The sequence below is a fragment of the Chiloscyllium punctatum genome, chromosome 19 (genome assembly GCF_047496795.1).
Source record: "Chiloscyllium punctatum isolate Juve2018m chromosome 19, sChiPun1.3, whole genome shotgun sequence".
NCBI classification, from domain to species: Eukaryota; Metazoa; Chordata; class Chondrichthyes; order Orectolobiformes; family Hemiscylliidae; genus Chiloscyllium; species Chiloscyllium punctatum.
The window spans coordinates 47,439,265-47,455,568 of record NC_092757.1 but is presented as its reverse complement, the minus strand read 5'-3'; the positions used below and the strand labels follow the sequence as shown (position 1 = coordinate 47,455,568).

General features: G+C 43.6%; 1 protein-coding gene across 1 annotated transcript in view; it reads right to left on the bottom strand.

Moving 5' to 3' along the window:
* Nucleotides 1–16,304, bottom strand: part of LOC140491320 (sphingosine-1-phosphate transporter SPNS2-like) — a 96,143-nt gene that overhangs the window by 75,089 nt on the left and 4,750 nt on the right. The window contains exon 2 of the mRNA XM_072589332.1: nucleotides 3,750–3,815. Coding sequence (XP_072445433.1) covers nucleotides 3,750–3,815 — 66 coding nt within the window. The remainder of the gene's footprint in view (nucleotides 1–3,749; nucleotides 3,816–16,304) is intronic.

Genomic DNA, 16,304 nt, shown 5'->3' with positions numbered 1-16,304 from the left:
CAAGTCAGGTGAATTGACCATGCTAAATTGCCCATCGTGTTCAGGGATGTGTTGGTTAGGTGCGTTAGTCAGGGGAAATGTAAAGTAATAGGGTAGGGGAATGTGTCTGGTTGGGATACTCTTCAGAGAGTCGGCGTGGACTTGTTGGGCCAAATGGCCTGTTTCCACACTGTTGGAATTCTATGATCTATGATGAAAACATGGCCAACTTAGCTTTGGTGAAGTGACTGCCCTAATACAGGGTATTACTCACCAGCTGTGCTTCACTTTCATGGAATGGCCGCTTTGAGCATTAATCGGGGGAGATGTCCCTCCACCCCCTCCCAGTGAGATTATGGTTTGGTCTCTCTTGACCCAGGTAGACTGTGGTTAACATGCCAGGGCTGGGCATTTTGTGTTCCTACTCACTCCCTATGCCTCCTCCCACTCTGAGCTTATTCTTGTCAACACATCCAACACAACCCAACCACAACCTTACCCCTTTTCCTTACCCAGAGTCCTCTTCCCCAAAAGCAGGTCTAACCCACAGTGCTGTGACCTCCACCACCAGCAGAGCAAGACACCAGCCCAGCTTCGAAGCCCGTTCTGTTGGCAACGAACTATCTATACTGGCAGGGCAAGTGAGCACTCCTCCCCAAGATGTCCATGTAGCTGTGGAACATGCATATCGTAGCTGGAGCTATACATAATAATAGTGGAGGATCCAATCCTTTCTCCTCTCATGGCTGACCAGGAATCTTCCACTGCCTGCCATAGGCAAGTGTGGAAGTGACTTACTGAGCAATAATCTATCTGTTTTGCCACATTATGAATGGTTGCCAAGTCCTAGAGTGGCACTTCATAGAATCCCTACAGTGTGGGAACCATTTGGCCCATCAAGTCCACACCGATGCTCTGAAGAGCATCCCACCCAGACTCACTGTAGCTCTGTAACCCACCTAGCCTGCACACTATGGACAATTTAGCATGGCCAATCCACCTAACCTGCATATCTTTGGACTGTGAGAGAAAACTGGAGCACTCGGAGGAAACCCATGCAGACACTGGGAGAATGTGCAAACACCACATAGACAGTCGCCCGAGGCTGGAATTGAACCTGGATCCCTGGTGCTGTGAGTTGGCTGTGATAACTACTGAGGCACCGTGCCATCCTAAAACTTAAACCCAGAGCTTTGAGCTCAGAATTGTGCCAGAGGACCTCCTTTCAATATGAAGCTAACATGAGGTCAGAAACAAAGAACTCCTGCTGTTAGTGGTTAACTTTCAGCTTAAATAAACATTGCAGCATTCTCTCCCTTAACCACACCCTGCAGGAAGGTAGTTTGGAACTCCCCATTCCCAATTTCTTCTCCCTACGGCTGTATCAAGGCTACATTTGTCTCTATCAATCCATTCAAAAGTGCTTCAATAAGAAATCAGGAATTTAGCAAGTTTTACAACCCCTCCATTATAATCAACTTATAATCAAGCTTCATTCTGTGAATCCAATATGGCTGCTCTGCGTGCACTCTGTGCGAATAGGATTGGCCTGTGGTAAATTTAGGTTTCCATTACAAGCTTTTGAACCTGATTGGTTTGTTATGCAGATTGGAAAAGTGTGGTGCTGGAAAAGCACAGCCAATTAGGCAGTATCTGAGGAGCAGAAGACTCAATGTTTCAAGCAAAAGCTCTTAATCAGGAATTCCCCATGAAGAGCCTATAACTTGAAACGTTGACTCTCTGCTCCTCGGATGCTGCCTGACCGGCTTTGCTTTTCCAGCACAACATTTGTCGACTCTGATCTCCAGCATCTGCAGTCCTCACTTTCTCCTAGTTTGTTATGCAGGCATATAATGGGCGGTTCCAAACTCACAGTGCTAGTCAAGATTCGGAGCACTGCTCACTGGGTATTGATCACCTTTTCTGAATACATCCTTTTTCAAGCAGAGGGGGAAGCTATTTGGAAACGATTTAAGTAACTTGCAGGTTATATACTCTGAATCTGAAAGAACATTTCATCAAGTGGCTGACAATGCTGCACCCTCAATCTTACCCAAACAGTAATAGAATTCCACAAGTTTGTTTCTTAATTTGAGGCATTTTTTTTTTTACAAGCAAAAACTGAAATGTTGTACAACTGCGACAGTGCTTTGCAGGTACATTGATAGAAGATATGATCACCACAGCCTTCCCCTGTTGAAGAAAATCCTTCCACCCCAAATTGTGCACACATTTGACCTCCATCCTCTCCTGCTCACCCCTCCACAGCTGATATTTTGAGATAGGAAACACAAATCTGCCCAGCCTGAATTGATATCACGTTGGAAACTTGGGTATGAGGGGGAACGGGGCAGATTTTTCTCTGAAGAGCTACCTGCAGTATCTGGGGAGTCTGTCAGTATTCCAGTATCTGAGAAATTGGAATCCATTTCTCTAAATTCCAGGGTCAAAACACAATTGTTAACTTTTGCTTCCCCGCCCCATGTCTGTATTAAAGTCCAGTTTCCACATTACAGCTGAAAATCACTGTCCCTGCCTTTCACTTCCTCCTCTATAATTCTTTCACACAGACACTGAGCTGGTGATGCTAAGTCCCAGTGCATGGACATTTGCATTAAAATGATTTAGATGTGCACTGCAGCTGCTATTTAGCATAAAGGGCTAATTCTCTCCTTTTCTTTCAAAGAACAGAAAGGAGCAGGTCTGTCCTAAACCTTTCCCTGCAAACCTACTTTCAATCTGATAACACCCAGGGAAATGATCTTAGCGCTGCTCCCTGTAGATAAGATAATATTATCTTTTCATTAGAATTCGAATTTCTCCGACTCTGCCTGAGTGGAATATTTATTTTTCCTTTTTAAATGAATGTTGATTCTGGGAATGTCTCACATTATCCACACAATCCAAAAATCAGGGATGGGAGAGTGGTACGTGGGAGCGAAACTTCGGGGGGGGGGGAGGGGAGGGGAGAGGAAGCTGCAAATAGGTAGGAGGAAGGGCAGGTGATGGAGAGAAGACAGAAAAGGGGAAGAAGGAGACGGAAGAGGAGGTGTAGATGAAGACAGAGATGAGGAAGGAGGTAGAGAAGGCAAAAGGAAAAGGGGAAGGGGAAAGCTATGGAGACAGAGAAGTGGAGGGAGACAGAGGTGGAGGCAGATAAGGTGAAGACGACAGAGAGGGAGAAGAGAAGGAGAAGGAGACAGAGAAAGGAAAGGTGACAGAGAGAGAGAAGGAGAAGGAGATAAAGACAGAGACAGGAAAGAGACGGAGACTGAGATGGAGAAGGGGAAGGAGACATAGACGAAGATGGGGAAGGAGAAGGAGATGGAGTCGGGGAAAGGTGTTGAGTCCAGGAGTCCAAGTTGTGAAATGTCAGAGGAAGCTATCTAGAGTATGATGTTCCTCCAAATAATCAGTAGGAATTGAGAGAGCTCAGAGAGAAAATTCTGCAGTACAACACACTCTTTAAGATGGTGTTAGCTTTCACCATCATGAGATCCGCAACCTAGTGACAGAACCCCCTACCAAACAGCTGTCACCCTGCCAGATCAAACATCTGATCTCCTGGCATTACAGTTTCCACTTCCACAACGTTACTCTTAAGGAAGTCCGGTCCCTGTTTATAAACAGTTGGTTTCAGTGTATCGTAAAGTGCTTATCGATCACAAGGCTCAGCTACTCACTGCTGGGCAATTGGACAGCCAAGGCCAGACCTCTGTAGGTGTTACCCTGATGTTGTCAAAACTAAAGGTTAACGGCTGGTCACTAACCTGTAGGCAACAGTCCGGATTTACTGTCGCTGACCCCAAAGTGTCTCTGAATGTCCGCCAGTACACCTGAGGAGAATTAAAGAGTGGGAATTAGATCAAAGACAGAGAAGATAAGTAATAGAAAGCGATTAATACATCGAAATCATTTCTCTGAATCATTAATGATAATAAATTCAGGCTTTGGAAGAATACACAGTCACAGTTGATTGACTCACTGGTACAAAAGGGTTTTGCTCGTTATGAAGAGATCAAGGATTTCGATCATACTCAGGGATGAAGTGGCTGTGGTTCAAAAAAGGGGCTGCGTCTGTGATTAATCACCGGAGCTGAGCTGCCGTTCAGGTCTAGAGTTGGCACAGTCCCACCAGCAATCACTGACAATTGCTGTGCTGAGAGTCAACATGTTTCACCTCCTCAGCTTTGAGTGCAGCAAGCAACGTTGAGTTGTTTGAACAATGGGAAGTGTAGTGCTTGCTCATGAATCCACTGCAAAATATTCTCACTCATCAGGTAGATTTCAATGACTGACTTTCCACTGTATCAGACAATGATCTTGTCCCATTAGTGGGGTGGATAGAATGAATAGCCAAGGTCTTTGTCCCAGGGTGGGGGAGTCCAAAACCAGAGGGCATAGGTTTAAGGTGAGAGGTTAAAGATTTAAAAGGGACCTATGGGGCAGCTTTTCCAAGCCGAGGATGGTGTGTGAATGGAATGAGCTTCCAGAGGAAGTGATGGAATTATAACATTTAAAAGGTATCGGGACGGGGCTATGAATAGGAAGGATTTAGAGGGATATGGGCCAAATGCTGGCAAATGGGACTAAGTTAATTTAGGATATCTGGCATAGATCAGTAGGACTGAAGGGTATAACATCTCTGTACAGCCCTGTCAGTTGGCTTGAATTGTAAATGTTAGTCATAATGCAAACAAATTGTATTTGGCATGACCACAGCTCCTGCACAAACTTCATAAACAGTATTGAACCGTCGAGAGGTGGAGAATTAATAAAAGGAATCCTGACAGAGCAAATGCATAATTAATATATTTTATCAATTATAAATGGCTAGCAATTACTTTGTGAGGGAACAACGGAATCAATGGATTTCTTTAAAGAATCTGAATTTTCTGCTTTGCATTTTGTAATGATCTCCTTCAAAACGTTCTCCTCCAACTTGCAAAGTTCACCTCCTTGAGCAATTTTTAAATGTAATTTTCAGCTCCCCTAGGTTCCTCTAAGCTGACACAGTCTCAGATTAAGAAACAGCATTGTGTGCTGTTCACAAGCGGCACTGGACCAACTCACCAATGTAGTCAATATCTCCCCCTGCCTGGGAGCAAGACAACTCAGGCAAAACAACGGGAATATCAACATCTCCTTGAACTCATGCACCATCCCAATTTGGAACTAAATTTCACCATTCCTTCTTTTTGTGCTAAGGTTTTGCAGCTCCTTCCAAACAGCACAACAAGAACCCCTTAACACATTGGACCAGGAGGCGAATGTTTCGACCCTTGAGCCCCTTCTGCTGTTCAATGAAATCCTGGCTGGTTTGCAATCTAACTCCACATCCCCGGTCCCATATCCCTTAAGAATTTTGTTTAACAAACATCTACCAATACATGACTTCAGTTTGAATAAAGAGCAAAACTGAAATCTGAAATCTAAACAGAGAATGCTGGAGAAACTCAGCAGGTCTGGCAGCATCTGTGGACAGAGAAACTTGGTTAACGTTTCGAGTCCATTGTGACTCTTTTTCAGAAACTGACAACAGCCTTGCAATCATCATTTGCTATCTCTTTGGACAAAGGAGCCCTCTTTAATTTCACTCCTGACAGGTCTGGCTCTAATCTTTATACAGTTCCTCAAATCTCCAGACTCATCACTTAGTGGAAACATCTTGAACACTTCCTGGGAATACAACCCATAATTGTGATGTCTCTTTGGAATTTCACAGTGGTCCATTCTGTTAAATCTACACTGCGTCCACTATCCTTACCACCATGTGGTGTCCAGAACAATCTCCAAGTGCGATTCAACTGTGTCATTGTAAAGTTACAGCCCAACGTTTCCTCCACTGTGTTCTAGTCCTCTAGGCATAAAGGCCAGAATTCCATGTGGCTTTTGGACTTGAATAGGAAAAGTTTAGAGGGATATATGCGAACCGCAAACAAATGGGAATAGTTCTGTTTTGGAGATCTGGCCGGCATGGGCAGTGAAGGGTCTGTTCCATGCTGTCTGTCTCCATTACTTTTTGTCAGCCAATTCATGACACTGAAATGATCTGTGTACCTGGATCCCAAGTCTCTTTACACCTCGGTTTCAACCTTCAGATCACTATTTGAAGGGTTAATGTACTGTAACACTTCTGTGGTCCAGAATGGACCCAGTTCTATCCTTGTTAGATCCGAAATGGATGGCCTCACATGTGTCTATAAATTAGAATATATTTGCCAATGGTTTTCCCATTGATTTAACCTACAAATACTTCTTCACAACTTTATGCTTCTACTCAAGCTGCTTACAATGCTGTAAAGTTGTGCGTGCGCCTTTCAATTTCAATGTGGAAGACATTAATAAACGTGGTGAATCACGAGACACCAACATAGGTCCTATGGGAGACCACACTGGCTGGACTCTGACAGACAAAGCCCACAAATATGTGCAATGTTTGGTTTAAACTATGTGGGTGCATACTCCTGTGGCAATGGGGTATATTAGTGATACTAATCCAGATTAGTCCCCACCATTACAGATGGTGAAATTTGACCTCAATAAAAAACTGGAATTCAAAGCTGGCCAGATGGTAACCATTGTCAATTGTTGGGAAAGACCCATCTGGTTCACTAATGTCCTTCAGGGAAGGAGATGGACCATTCTTACAAGGTCTGGCCTCCATGTGACTCCAAACCCGTAGTAACATGGTTGACTCAACTATCATCCGAAATGGCCCAGCAAGCCACTCAGTTAAAGGGACAATTAGGGATGGGCAATAAATGCTGGCCCAGCCACCTCTAATGGGTGAGAAAAGTCAAAATTGAGACCGTACTGCACAAGAAACAAACAGATTGTGCACCAGCAAAAGCCCCTGGACAATGGTAACCATTGTTGATTATTGGAAAAAAAATCCTTCTGGTTCACTAATGCCCTTTAGGCAAGGAAACCTCCATCTTTACCTGGTCTGGCCTACATGTGACCCCAGACCCACAGCAATGTGGTTGACTCTTAACTGCCCTCTGGGCAATAAATGCTGACCTAACCAGAGATGCCCTCATCCCATGAATGAATGTTTTAGAACATGCACAAGTGCATGGCCACACATTCATCTTAAAAGGGATCATATAAAGAAACAAATGCCACAGCCAGAGGGAAATTAGTGGGAACTGTAATTTTGTGGTCAAACGAGGTTCCCTCATAGTCACAGTTCTGTAGCTGAAAAGTGCCACTTACACAAGAATCTGTGTAAGGAAGTGTGGCTTTAAAAGGAGAGCCAATAAAAATAAAAATCTGTTGACAGGAAATATCTTTGGAGCTTTTGAGCTGCGCTTCTAAATCTGGACAAATCAGCACTTCTGATTTGCTGATTTGCGAAAGGGAAATTTGAGTGTGTTTATTTGAGACTATCTGATCAAATTGACACTGCAATGTTGCACCTCCCAATACAATGGGACTGTCACTCACAGTGGGATTGTCTTGTGAGCATGTCCCCTCCTGTTATAATTGACTTTTAATGTGCAATTCCGTGTCATACATCAAACCAGACAGACACACTCAGAGAAAACATTTACCTCTCTCTCAGAGAGTGGCTTTTCTAATGTTTAAAATAAAGGACACAGCTTTAAAATAATTGGTAAGAGGTGAAGGGAACTTATTTTTTTTAACTCAAAGAGTTACAACAGACATAATGCTACCTCTCCAAAAAAAATTGAATAAATTTGTGAAAAGAAAACCACTCTGGAGATTACAAAGAAAGAGCACAGGACAGGAACTAAACAGATAGTTCTGATAAGAGGGGCCAAATGACCTCCTTTTGTTTGGAAAGATTGGGTAATTTGAGGAACTTGAGCGCTGAGAAATTGTACAATTTCTCCTTTTAGACACTACTCTCAATAGCATGCAGTTCATGTGAGTGTATAAAAATTATTCCTCTCTAACCCCAAAACCAATAGGCCTTTTAAAATTTCTGTGCAATCCCTCCTAACCCTCCACTTCTCAAACCACAACCAAGCTCCTTATTAGCCTCAGCCTCTTCACTCCCAAAGCACTTGGAAAGATGTTGGTGATGTATATTAGGAGAAAGTGAGGACTGCAGATGCTGGAGATCAGAGCTGAAAAATGTGTTGCTGGAAAAGCGCAGCAGGTCAGGCAGCATCCAAGGAGCAGGGGAATCGACGTTTCGGGCATAAGCCCTTCTTCAGGAATGAAGTATAGAATGAAGTTCAGGAGTGATATATATTAGATCAGGAGTATTTCGAGATTATGGCTCTCTGCAGATTAAAAGCTGACCGCAAAGGTGGTATTAATGAATATGCGAACCCTGTGCTCAGACATCCCACACACCTTAACTCCAATAAAAAAAGACAGAATAATGGAGAAAACATAGACTCCTTACTGATGGATAAGTAGCACAGCTTATTGTGCTGTGGTTTGTTTTATGATGAATACTTGAGTAAACATTCTTTGAGTCTGGTTTTTCATGTGGTTTCGCGGATGTTTGTGGTTTTAATGAATTGGATGGAGATGGGAAGGGTTGGGTTGGGGAAGTTGGCATGTGAAGCAGCGGGTAGCTCCTGCCTCTGAGCCAGAAGTTCTGGGTTCAACTCCCACACTGGGACTCAATGGAAAGTGCATTTGCAATGTTGTCAAACTGTATGTGACCAAACAAATAAATATGGTCAGATTGTCACTCTGTAAATCCTTCTAATAAAAGGGGAAAGATCCTTCTGCTCAGCCAGAACCAGGAACCAACAAAGGGTTCCATGCATAAACTCTTTCCACAGGCTGAAGGGCTTTTGCCTGAAGCGCGATTTTCCTGCTCCTCGGATGCTGCCTGGCCTGCTGTGCTTTTCCAGCACCACTCTAATCTTGTCAGTAGTAAGTGCCCTCTTTCTTTCAAGGGACTGATGAAGAGGCGTGTGAAGGACATCAAATATTAACACTGACTAAAAAGACACTCTCCAATGTCATCTCTTCTATGGCCCGAAGTGAGATAAGACTTTTATCACAGTGGAATGACACTCGCTTGAGACCTAGAAATAAGAGGATGGAGCTAACTCGATGTGCCACACAATGAACACGTCAAGCTGAGTCAGTGATTTTGCCCAGGAGAAAATGTTGCCACAGAAACTGGGTCAGGAAAGTGCGAGTAATTAAAGAGCCTACTGCATTTCCAGGGTACCATGCGTGACAATGATGCTTCAGTGGTTAGCACTGCTGCCTCACAGCACCAGGGACCTGGGTTTGATTTCAGCCGAGGATGTTTGCCTGCGTGGAATTTGCACATTTTCCCCAGTCCAAAGACATGCAGGGTTAGATGGGTTAACCATGGAAATGCAGGGTTACAGGGATAGGGTACAAAGCTCTTTGGATCAGTACAGACTTGATGGGCCAAATGGCCTCTTATCTCACTGTGGAGATTCTGAAACAATCAATTGCATTTACTGGCAGTCTCACAACCTCAGGACATCCCCATATACTTTACTTTGTACAGTGTAGTCATTGTAATAGAAGGAATCACAGAATCCCACCCAGACCCATCCCTGTATTTCCCATGTCTAATCCACCTAACCTACACTTCTTTGGATTGTGGGAGGAAACCCACACAGACACAGGGAGAATGTGCACACTCCACACAGACAGTCTGTCTGAGGGTGGAATTGAAACCAGGTCCCTGCCGCAATGAGATCGCAATGCTAACTACTGCACCATCGTGCCACCCCTACGGTGATTGTCCCTGTGCTGGAATGGGACTGTGACATTTGACAAACAGCTGATCAAATGAATCACCTCACCTCTCATCAGTGCTTTTGGATGGGTTCTGGCATTTTGTAGGAACTTCAGAGCTCCCTCCCTTATAAACAGCATCCTGAAAGAATCCCAAACTCCCAGGAGATACAGAACCCTACACTATCTTTTATCTTCACTGCCGACAGTGAAGGGCTGTTCTAACATGATCATACCTTGCATTTTAAGTGAGATTTCGAGTCAATTGAAGCTCTGTGCACTAAAGGGCCTCAATAGGTATTCTGTTCCAACGAGTAAATAGTTCTCAGAGAATTATAGGGGTTGGAATTCCTTAATACCAAAAACGGGAAAGCTGTGATCACAAGATTCCAGTAAAACTACCAATTAAGAGGCTTACTGTAAAACTCTTGGCCATGTGAGGTCCTTTTGTTCAAAGTTTCCCTTGAGCTTTGTCTCAATTGAATCAATAAAAGGAATGGGATGGACCTTTTTGTCTCGGCCTTTGGACAAATGCTGCAGGCACAGACTGGGGCTCAAACAAACCCTGCCCAGCAACCAGGAGGAGCAGTAAGAAAGGGCTGGTCACCTCCTTTTGTCTTAATCAGCAGTCAGCAGCAAGCAGAGCTGGGAGAGGGAAACTCCAAAGGAACCATTGGGGGATGTCAGTGACGGGAAACATCCTTGACTAAGGGGAGGGGAGCAGGCAGGATTCTGCAGCTGCATGTGACCATTGGCAACATCCGTGTATGCTGCATGTTGGATAACACGGAAACATTTACTTAATATATTGGCAGATAAATTAATTCCTGAGGGAATCACACAGAATGATATTAACACACCTTCTTAATGTCTGGTAATGTATGTAATAACAAAAAAGGGTTGCGAACTTGCATACTAATGTGGATAACCCATCCATTTACACCTACTGTCATAGAAAGAGGTGGTAGTGCACTAACATGTCACTGGATTAGTAATCCTGAACCTCAGGGATGATGGGTTCGAATCCTACTGTGACAGATGATAGAATTTCAGTTCAATACAAATAGAAAAGCTCACATAATCTGAACCATTGTTGGAAAAACACACCCTGGTTCACTAATGCCCTTTAGGGAAGGAAATTTACCATCCTTACCTGGTCTGGCTTATATGTGACTCCAGACCCACAGCAATGTGGTTGAATTGGAAATTATCTAACAAGCTACTCAGTTGTGTCTGAGATTGGATAGACTGCATATAACAAGGAGGTCAAGAACAGCAGGTACCTGTAGACACCAACACCTGCAAGTTCCCCTCCAAGCCACTCACCATCCAGCCTCAGAAAAGTATTTCCGTTTTTCCAGTATCATTGGGTCAGAATTCCTTCCTTAATGGTAATATGGGCCAACCTACGGCACATGGACTGCACTGGTTCAAGAAGGCAGCTCACCACCACCTTCTCAAAGTGCAACTAGAAACGGGCAATAAATGCTGTTCCAGTTAGAAATGTCCCTGTTTTCAAATGTCTTCAGTTACATTCATTTCTAATCATTGAATATTCAGGAGTGTCAGTAAGATGTATTAACTCTGGTTTTGACATTGTCTTGGAGGTTTCACCACATGGCCTTCCACTCTCAACTGCCTCACCCCAGTGCATTGGTCAGTTGATGTGTCCATTATCACAATATTCTGCCATCCCATGTCCCACAGAGTGGATCCTGAATGATCAAAGCCTGTTTCTATCTTCCACCTTCCCCCCTCACCACCACCCCCCTCCCCGCCACCTTTGGTTTCCATTCAAGTTCGACAACATTATCTCCTAGCAATAGAGTGCTCAGCACAGCAAGAAAAGTCATGATCTCTTGAAGACAGAGCAGGTATGATGTGAAATACAGAAGGCTCAATACAAGGAAGTTTTGAGAAACTCACGCTGTGGCAGTAGGAGGTGCTATACTGAGTTACAATGTAGGGGACCATTGCTGAGAGTGAATAACCAGAGCTTTATTTCATCTCTAAATCTTTACTCTCATTGTCCCTGCAACAGGTGACCAAAAATAGAAGTGTTTAATTCCTCACCTTACAGAGTCTAAAAATTCAACCCCCCAAAATACATGAAACAACCTGACAGTAACACACTGTAAAACGAAAGATCTTTGCACCCTGTGTGTTTACACATTCTAGCTATTTTTACAGCTCATCACATTAGATGCCACTGAAAAAAATTATCAACACTTGGTTGAAGAGAGTCTTCTGGACTGCTTCATGAGTGAGCATTTTTTTAAAGTGGTCAGTTAGGTGGGGCAATTGTGAAAGGTGTGAGTTTGCCATGACTGGGATAGAAATAAATCAAAAGTGCACCAGATAATGTTGAAACCATCCAAAGCACTGAGTGACAGACTGTAGTCCAAGCTGCTGATAGCCTGTTTGGATTTTGCTGGTGCTAATCCAACACTGCACAAGGAATCCTTAAGACGGAACTGAAGAAGGTGTATTTGACAATAATTTAGTTATTTCATTTTTGTCATTTCAAATAGTGGGAGAAAATGCAATTTTGACACAGTAATAATCTTGCTTTAGTATTGGGGATGATTGCTTGAAAGTATGTTGCACTGAAAAGAAGAAAGTTTAATTGATTTTATTCTATCTCAGGCTGCAATCAGACATTGTTAAGAGGCATAGTCATGTAGGTATTGCAACACTGGATTACCAATCACAAAAAACAGACAATCAAATCCCACCCTTTCAGCTTAAGAATTCGATTTGAAAAAAAAATAGACCATATCTCGAAGAGCAAGCACAAAGTCTGTGGTGAAAAGTCCATCAGGTTCCCTTACATCCTTCTGAAAGAGAAACCTGCCTTCCTTCCTTCCCCCAGGCTGGATCTATAAATGACTCCAGTCCCACACCCTACAGCTGACTGCTCATTGCCCTCTGAAATTGCCTGGTAGGCCACACAGTTGTATCAGCTCATAGGGCAAGCAGAAGGACTCTTGGGAGAATCTAGAGACGGGGCCGAAAATGCCAGCGTTGGCAGCTATGCTTGCACCCTGAGAATGCTTGGAAGCAAGGGATTTGTTAAATTGAGTTTGACAGGGAATCACACTGAACATGGTATTGCCTCTTCGAGCCACTTTGATGAATAGATCATTATTAATGCATGAGAAAAATATTCTAATTTGTGTCCTCCAAAGGAGATAAGGTTTCCTGGGATTTGTTTGGAATATAGTATCAAGCTGGGATTGTACAACATTCTCCAGCATCGGTACAGACACTACATAGCTTAGGAAGCTAAATGTTACAGTTTCCAGCAAGCTGGACTAAGCACCCCATTCATGTATAGGTTTAGAGTCCTATCCTGACCTCTCCCAATGAGGCTGCTCCTTCTTATTATTAACTGACGGACAGGGATTTTGAACTGGGCATTTCTTTCTGCGAGAACAAACACGGAACCTGATACAGTGGTGCTCTCTCCATGTACTGTGGTAGCAGTGTGCACTAACCAGACAGTAGACTGCAGCATGAACAGTTATGAAGAGGTCAAATTCAATGTTAACTATTAACTCTGTTCCTCTTTCCACTAGTGCTGTCCAGACCCACAGAGTTTCTGCAACACTTTCTGTTTGTAGTCCGGAGTTAGAGATATTTTAGTTTGATTTTTACGTTCAGGATCATCCACATACTGAGACAGGGTATGGAGCTAGTTAGATTAAGTAACCACCTGCTGATACCCAAAGTAACCATCTACAAACAGATCACTTAAGTATCTCAGTTGGTTGATGCAGAAAAGTTTGATTGAAGCCAACAATGGAAATAAAAATGTTCCCAGACCTGAAAGATGTATTTATACCAGGAGGTCTTTCTTGCATACCTCATGCATGGTCTGACAAAATCATAGAATCCCTACAGTGTGGAAACAGGCCATTCAGCCCACTGAGTCCACACCACATCTCCGAGAGCTTCCCACCCAATCCCTGTAACCCTGCATTTCCCATGGCCAATCCATCTAACCTGCACGTCCTTGGACTGTGGGAGGAAAATGGAGCACCCGGAGGAAACCCACGCGGACATAGGGAGAATGTGCAAACATCACAGCTGCCCAATGCTGGAATCGAACCCAGGTCCCTGGTGCCATGAGGCATTAGTGTTAATCACTGAACCCCCATGCTACCCTCAGACAAAGGCTGAGATCGACCAATTCTTGATCAGGAGGGAAATCAAAGGTTATGGGGAATGGGCAGGAAAGTGAATATCAGATCAGTGATTGAATGGTGGAGCACACTTGAGGAGCTGAATGACCTACTCAGAGTCATAGAGATGTACAGCATGGAAACAGACCCTTCAGTCCAACCCATCCATGCCGACCAGATATCCCATGTTCCTGTTTCTTATGATCTTAACCCTGTGACTGACCCTTCCCTTTCTGGATTACACAGCTGCTAATTGTTCATTGTCTTGATGTACTGTTGGGATAATCTAAGCTATGGCTTTGCAAAGAGGGCAATGAATGTAGACTGGGCTGTCTTCAATTGTGCTGATGTTATCCCACTGTTTCTACCATGTCTGATTGAACAATTACAGCTAGAGACAGGTTATATGTCTACAAGAGCTCTCGACTGGAGCATCATGCATAATGTGACATGAAAGAGGTAAAGGGCAGATTTAACAAAGGAGTATTGAAGGGTAGTTATTGTTCCAATATAGGAATGTGACAGCAAGTTTTCACACAGCAAGATCCCACAAACAACAACATTAATCTGTCCCAATGCTGTTGATTCAGGGGTAAATATTGGTTAGGATACCAGAGATATCTCTCTGCTCTTTTTTGAGATTTGTACATCATGACAGAGCCTCTGTTTAACATCTCATCTGAAAGATGGAACTTTGATAATGTAACACTCAGAGTCATACAGCACAGAAAGAAGCCCTTTGGTTCAACCAGTCCATGCCAGCAATAATCCCAAAATAAACTGGTCCCACCTACCTGCACTTGGCCCATATTGCTTCAACATTTCTTTATTATTACGTCATTGAAACATTGTAACTGTACCTGCATCCAATCACTTCCTCTGGAAGTTCATTCCACACATGAACTACCCTCTGTGTAAAAATGTTGCCCCCATGTCTTTTTAAATCTTTCTCCTCTCACCTTAAAAGTATGCCCCCTAGTCTTGAAATCCCTCATCCTAGGGAAAAGACATCTTATCTATACCCCTCATGATTTTATAAGCCTCCATAAGTTCACACCTCAACCTTCTATGCTCCAATGAAAAAAGTCCCAGTCTATCCAATCTCTCCCTACAATTCGAGCCCTCCATTCCTGGCAACATCCTTGTAATTCTTTTCTAAACCTTCTCCAGTACCTTCCTATGTTAGGGGGACCAGAAGTGGACACAATACTCCAGAAGAGGCCTCATCAATGTCCTGTACAAAGTCCACATGATGTCCTGACCCCTATACTCCCTTAGTTGTGGAGGGGGACTTGAACACAATGTTCTGAGCTGGAGACAAGAGTGCTCCCTGCTGAGTCATATCAACACAAACAAACAGTCTGTTCCCTTCCCTTTCTTTTCCAACGGTGGCAGGTTCGTCTTGAGCAGGAATTCCATTTTCTCTCAACAATAGCCCATTTCCTTAGACTTCCATGAAACAATTCAGTGCAAAGCCCAAATGATTACTGTGCTGCAGGAATCAGGAACTACTTCTGAAATTACTCATTCTCCAGTTGTTTGCTGACGCCACAGTCCAGCTTATATGCCTGGCATCTCCCAGAAGGCAGAGGCCAAAGACAAACAATATGAACGTCATGCATTGTTGCAAACTGTGGTCATTTGACAATGAAATGCTGACACGTTAATTTATGCTTTATTTCCCTAATGTGGTTATCGATCAGTTATCAGTTTTGGACCATTACGAAGCAACATTGAACAGATCAGAGGAACATGATCATGTTCACTTTGATTCGAACTTTTTTCAATTCTTTTCTTCCAATTGGGATTGTATTCATTGGAGTTTAGAAGATTAAGGGGAGACTTAATAGAGACGTACAAGATAATACATGGCTTGGAAAGGGTGGACGGTTGGAAATTGTTTCCGTTAGGCGGGGAGACTAGGACCCGTGGACACAGCCTTAAAATTAGAGGGGGTCAATTCAGAACAGAAATGCGGAGACATTTCTTCAGCCAGAGAGTGGTGGGCCTGTGGAATTCATTGCCGCAGAGTGCAGTGGAGGCCGGGACGCTAAATGTCTTCAAGGCAGAGATTGATAGATTCTTGTTGTCTCGGGGAATTAAGGGCTACGGGGAGAATGCGGGTAAGTGGAGTTGAAATGCCCATCAGCCATGATTGAATGGCGGAGTGGACTTGATGGGCCGAATGGCCTTACTTCCACTCCTGTGTCTTATGGTCTTATAATTTTAACCTTTCACCCTAAAACCCAATTCAAGATAATTTTTGGTGTGTGGAGGAAGTCTGACAGTTCTTTTCTTCTGCCCAGTTAAAGATTATATCGAAGCTATGCTGATCTTTCCCTTCTCTGGACTAGGTGCTAACCCCATTTGTTCTTGCTCTGTTGCCACTCCAGACAATGTCAGCACAAATCAGACATTGGTCAGGGCCCC